Raw genomic sequence first — 5,576 nt, forward strand, 5'->3', positions numbered from 1 at the left:
CCTATTTATCGTCACCATCCTTGTTGCAGAATCCAGTTTGTCCATGGAGAGAATTGTTTACTTCCTGGGTTTTTATGATCAATCTAGGAACTTTAGTTTGGCGCAATCTGATTTTCGCAAATTGGCAGAAGGTTTCCTTGGAAATCTACTTCGTTTTGTGTTTTTAGTTAGCAGTGACGAAACAATATTTTGGGACTGTCCTAGCTTTGGCTGCGTAACCGCAAGTATAAAATTGCCATGTCTTTGTTGATGGATGGTCCTGTACATGAATTCGGACATTACAATCCTCATGTTTTAAATTATTGGTCATTACCCACTCTGATGAACTCTATGTTTGTTCGAGTCATTCGATTTGAAGTATCGAAAATAAGCTCTCTCTTATGATATTCTTCAATTGCTCAATGGATATGTCGGCAATTTACAGTTACATAAAATACTTTCTCGATTACGATTTTTGAGGAGAGGCTAGAATTTGTCTTAAAATTTTCAATTTTTTCTCAAGTCCAATTATCTACCAGGACAACCATTAGATTCATTCAAGTTCAAACTCTTTACAATCCAAGAGCCCCACCCTAGGAGTTTTGCCCTGCTTAGCCTCAGAAAAAGATCAAAATGGTCAACGTGACAATCTGGGTATGCTTGATCTGGGTCAACCTTAACCTCTCCAGCTTCTCCACCAATGTAGACCCGTCCTTGATTATCCCGCTGAGGTAGTGTGCGTTGAAGAACTTGCCTCCTAGGTGTTGAGATTGTTTCAAATTGGTTGTGAAAGGGACTGGTGATCGATAGTTGATTTATAGATATAAGAGAAAGCGTTACTCTTTAATCTAACGTTTGAGGATAAGAGAAGCGCAAAACCACCCAATACTAGATAGTCCTAATCACTTGTGGCATTGGCGAAGTGCCGGCGGCGGTCTTTGACCCGGTGTGTTGAAGAAGTGGACTCACCACTTGCCCTTGACCCAACCCATGAGGATGAGTAGAGTTCTGAAGGAGAACGGGGCGATTGTGACAGGGTTAGCCCCAGGCTCAGAGTCATTGCCCACCGGCTGTGGATGAGCTCGGCCTCTCAGTACCACTTGACGAAAGCCGGCTCGTTGCGAAGCCTGAGCAGGTCAAACCCAAAATTACTTGGGACCCTGCATTTTATTGTTTACATAGCTCTATTCTGAATGAGCTTCTGAGAAGAACAAAACTCAAAATAGCAGGGTTTCAGAGTGCAAATGTTAGGCCAAATGATGCAAATTGAGTGAACCTATACAGATTTCAGTGTCATTTGTTTTGGATTAATGAATTATCTAAAACTTATCTATGAACTCGTTTGATGAAAATATTGAAATAATAACAAGCTTGGACACTCTGTTCTCGATTAGTGGCATAATAAGTTGGCTTTCCCAATCTCATAATACATGATTATTTTAGAGATAAGTATAACAAAAATCAAAAAACTTATTACAAAAGTGCAATTGAACTTTAAAACTTTTGAAAAGAGAAATAAATTCGCTCCGTCAACTCACGAACCATCGAGGCACTTGGGGTTGATGAAGTGGCCATAGGCCTTCACATGCACTGGGATCATGCGATGACGGCTCGTCAAGGATGGACAAACCGATTGAAAATTTAGTTGAACCTGCATCGCTTACGATAATTAGTCAATGGAAACAAGTAGCTGACTAGAAGCAAACCAGGCCCTGAATATGCACCAACATACTACCCAATTTAAAGCTTCCTGACTTGTTATGGAGAATTTTGATTATCCTGCTTAAACGGTGAGATTGAAAAGGAGAATTTTAATTATCCTGCTTAAACAGTGAGATTGAAAAGGAGATGCACAATAGAAGGATATCAGTTATTTTGAGCAAACCAACCCATAACAGATGCTGATCTTGTGAACTCCATGTCTTCTTTGTTTTCTCGTGTTAATGTTATTAGGACACAGTTCAAAGAAAATTCAATGACATGAAATAATATGTTCTGTTTGCACGGCCAACCTAATAAAAGTCCTCATCATTTATCAGCTGTCATCACCAGGAGCTTTGGACAATGTCATCCGACGACGTGACAAACTCTTCCTCACAATCATCGGCCACCTTCATATTCTCGATCTCCTGCACGATCTCCGCCATCTCGGGACGGCTATCAGGCGACTCATCACAGCAACGTATTGCTATCTGCAGCAACTCGAGCATGCTGTCAGCTAACCTCCTCTGCTTTCTGATCTCGGAGTCGAAGATCTCGGCTGTCCATTCCTCTCTCTCTGCCCGGTGGACCCAGCTGCAGAGATCCACGCCATGGACTCCTGGTGGGGCCGCATTGGCACAGACTCGGTCAGTGAGTAGCTCGAGAAGTAGACAACCGTAGCTCCGGACATCGGCCTTTGGGCAGATCAGTTGCCTGGTTCGGTATTCAGGGGATTTGACGCAGACCATGGATTTCACGGCGATGGGGGGCGTGACGAGAGAGGAGAGGCCGTAGTCAGAGACAAGGATGGCGTCGTCTTGAGCGAGGAGGACATTGGTCGATTTCAGGTTCCCATGTGGGACGATCACGTTCGGTCTTGATTTGGAGTTGACATGGAGGTAGTGCAGGGTGCGAGCCACGCCTTGAGCAGCTGATAATCTGGAGTTCCACCTGAATGGCACCCGCTCTTTGCTTCCCCTTCCTCCTGTGGTAGTGGCTTTCATTAAATGATAACTACAATATGCACAAGGTGTCATAAACTAGCATGCAGCTTTCGAGGCCACAGCATGGAACCGATCAGCGGCTGGAACCGGTGTTTACTGATATCTGATCTACCCAGCAGCTTTCGACAGTAGGACTTGCTTTCATTTTAGGAATTACTTAATTTAAGTATATATGATTAGGTTCCAGTATCATTATCTGCATTTCTGGAAGGTTTGGAAGACAAAAGGCCATCAATCACTGACTCAAGGATGCTCGAGTAACCACAGGAGTTATGCGTGGGCGGTCCACATAGTCCCGGGTTCCCTGAGAACGAATTCAAGCTGAATAATTGGGATCTGGACTGCCTCGCTTTTCTCTTCTTTCTCATATTGTTGTTTGAATTTTTTGAGCTTCTTGGCCTTCTCATAGGACATTGAAAGAGCCACCACGCTCAAGGTAGATTGTTTAAACATTATCTGCATTTCTGAAGGGATCTGCCCTGTCAAGTTGTTGTTCTGGAGCTGCAGTGATGCTAGAAGAGCTAAACTCAGGAGCGGCTCGGAGATTGGACCCTGGAACTTGTTCCCTGAGAGGTCGATGCAGGCTGACTTCTGGTTTCCCGAAAAATTCATCATTCCCCCTTGAAGAGCATTGTTCTTGAAGCTCAGAATGGATAGCTTGGAGAAGCGAATGAGAGCATCGAAACTGATCATCCTCTTCAGCTCCATACCTTCCAGCACTATTCCTGTGGCCCGGCCATTTATGCAGTGAATACCTACCATCTTGCCCCTTCATCCACATAACATTTTATGCCAGTCCAGTTATTGTTCAAGAAAGGGTTATTGAAAGTGGCTCTCAGAGCATAAAGAGCGTCTCTCTCGTCTCCATCGTAACATAGCGAAGGAGAACTACTTCCGGTGATCCTCTGGTTCAGCATCGAGATGGATAAGGTAAGGAATAATTTTCCGAGCAAGTTCGAGGAACCCATCATGCTGAACATCAGAAGGTGGACGTCTTTGTTTCTATGGGAATCTGGCGGCGCTCATAGTGTATTGGATATTGCTTATAGTTGCTTGGATGCTCGATTGAATTGTGGATATACTCTTCGGTGAAATCATGCCACAGCTATCAGATGTCTTCATTTAAAAATGGATCCAAGACGGTTTTGTTGCATCTGTGTTGGAACTTCTCAGCTGAAAGTTCCTTGGCAGGCTGTTTTCACGTTGTCTTTCATTGAACCGCTTTGTCTTGTGGAATGTTCCCTCAGTTTTGACCATTTAATGATTATCTACTACCTCCCTGTCATCACCATCCTTGTTGCAGAATCCAGCTTGTCTAAGGAGAAGATTGTTTATCTTTCTGGGTTGATATCATCAATCTAGCAACTTCAGTTTGGCACAATCTGATTCTCGCAAATTCATGAAAGATTTCTTGAAAAATGTACTTTCGCATTCATAATTAGCAAAAAGGAAACTTCATTCTTGCAATGTCTTGGCTTTGGTTATGTAACCATAAGGATAAAGATTGCAATGCCCATTTGCTAAAAAATCTGCTGTACTTTCGAATTTGAATCCTGATGCTTTAAAATAACTGATCTTGCCCATGTTATTCGATTTGAAGTTATCAAAACTAAACTTCCTTGTGTGCAGCTTACAACTACATAGAATACTTTCTCAATCGCGATTCATCGTATCATAAGCTCTCTTAGAAAACACATCACTAATTGCTAGCAACAAATCCGGGATGGAAAACTCTGTGAGGACACGGTTTCTCATACAACAACAGAGGCTCGAATCCATCTAAGCTTTCGATTTTTTTTTTTTCCCAAATCCAATTTATCTACAAGTACAACCATTTTTTGATTCATTCAAGTTCAAACTCTTTACAATCCAAGAGCCTCAAGTGGGGTCTTGCCCTGCCCAGCCTCAAAGTAGAAGGTCAACATGGCCAACATTGCAATCCGGGCATGCTTGATCTCGGCCAGCTTCAACCTCTCCAGCTTCTCGACGTCCGGAATGTAGACACCGTCCTTGATCGTCCCGGCTAAGCCGAGCGGGTCGAAGAACTTGCCGCCCGGGTAGCCCTGATCCCCCGTGGCGTTGGCGAAGTTCTCGGCAGTCTTCGACCATGGCGTGGCCCACTCCACCGACTGCGAGTCCGGGTTGAAGAAGTCGACCCACCGCTTGCTCTCGACCCACCCCATGAGGATCAGCTGGGTCCCGAGGAGTGTACCAAAGGAGAATGGGGCGATGGCGCTCGGGTCGGCCCCGGCCTCGAACCACGGGATGCCGCTCCAGGCCTGGCCGACGAAGATGCCGACCACCGCGGCCATGGCCCACCGGCCGTGGATGAGCTCAGCCTCTCGGTACCACTTGAGGAATGCCGGGTCCTTGCCGAGCCCGAGCGGGTCGAACCCATAGTCACCTGGGAGCCTGCAGTTGATTATTTTCAAAGTACTAATGTTAGGCCAAATTATACACATTTGAGCGAATCTACATAGATTTCAGCATCTCATGTTTTGAACATAAAATACCATCCCTCTCAAGATATAGTAAGTGATCAGAGAGATTGACACTTACGAGCCGTCGAGCCACTCGGGGTCGATTAGGTTGCCGCCACCCTTCACGGCGGGGATCCAAGACTTCTTGGGCTTAGCCGCCGCGACGACCACCAGGTTCCTAGAACCGGCTCCGCTCCCTGCCTCGTTCCCGAATCCGGCCGCCCTCGACAAGGACCGGCTCCTCCTCCCCCCGCACAGGAAGGCCGACCCCAACCCGTTCACCACCGCACCGGAAGTCGCCGCCATGCCGGCCCCTCCTCTCTCTCTCTCTCTCTCTAGAAGCTTGTCTAAGGTGTGGAGCTAGGGATGTGAGGCTGAGAGGTGAGAGGGATGGACAGAATCTAAATCAACG

The 5,576-nt window shown here is 45.7% G+C and overlaps 2 protein-coding genes across 2 annotated transcripts; both read right to left on the minus strand.

The window, feature by feature from the left end:
- Nucleotides 1–2,024: 2,024 nt before the first annotated feature.
- Nucleotides 2,025–3,446, minus strand: LOC104455074 (probable LRR receptor-like serine/threonine-protein kinase At4g31250). Its single transcript, XM_039317483.1, has 2 exons — nt 2,974–3,446; nt 2,025–2,694 (listed from the first exon to the last, which is right to left on the minus strand). Exons 1-2 carry the CDS (start codon nt 3,444–3,446, stop codon nt 2,025–2,027), a joined length of 1,143 nt encoding a protein of 380 aa, XP_039173417.1.
- An 887-nt stretch (nt 3,447–4,333) lies between these two features.
- LOC104452817 (chlorophyll a-b binding protein CP24 10A, chloroplastic) lies at nt 4,334–5,576 on the minus strand. The gene is made up of 2 exons (XM_010067297.3): nt 5,244–5,576; nt 4,334–5,096 (listed from the first exon to the last, which is right to left on the minus strand). Exons 1-2 carry the CDS (start codon nt 5,468–5,470, stop codon nt 4,547–4,549), a joined length of 777 nt encoding a protein of 258 aa, XP_010065599.2. The 5' UTR covers nt 5,471–5,576; the 3' UTR covers nt 4,334–4,546.

This window comes from Eucalyptus grandis, chromosome 7 (genome assembly GCF_016545825.1).
Source record: "Eucalyptus grandis isolate ANBG69807.140 chromosome 7, ASM1654582v1, whole genome shotgun sequence".
Taxonomy (NCBI): Eukaryota; Viridiplantae; Streptophyta; class Magnoliopsida; order Myrtales; family Myrtaceae; genus Eucalyptus; species Eucalyptus grandis.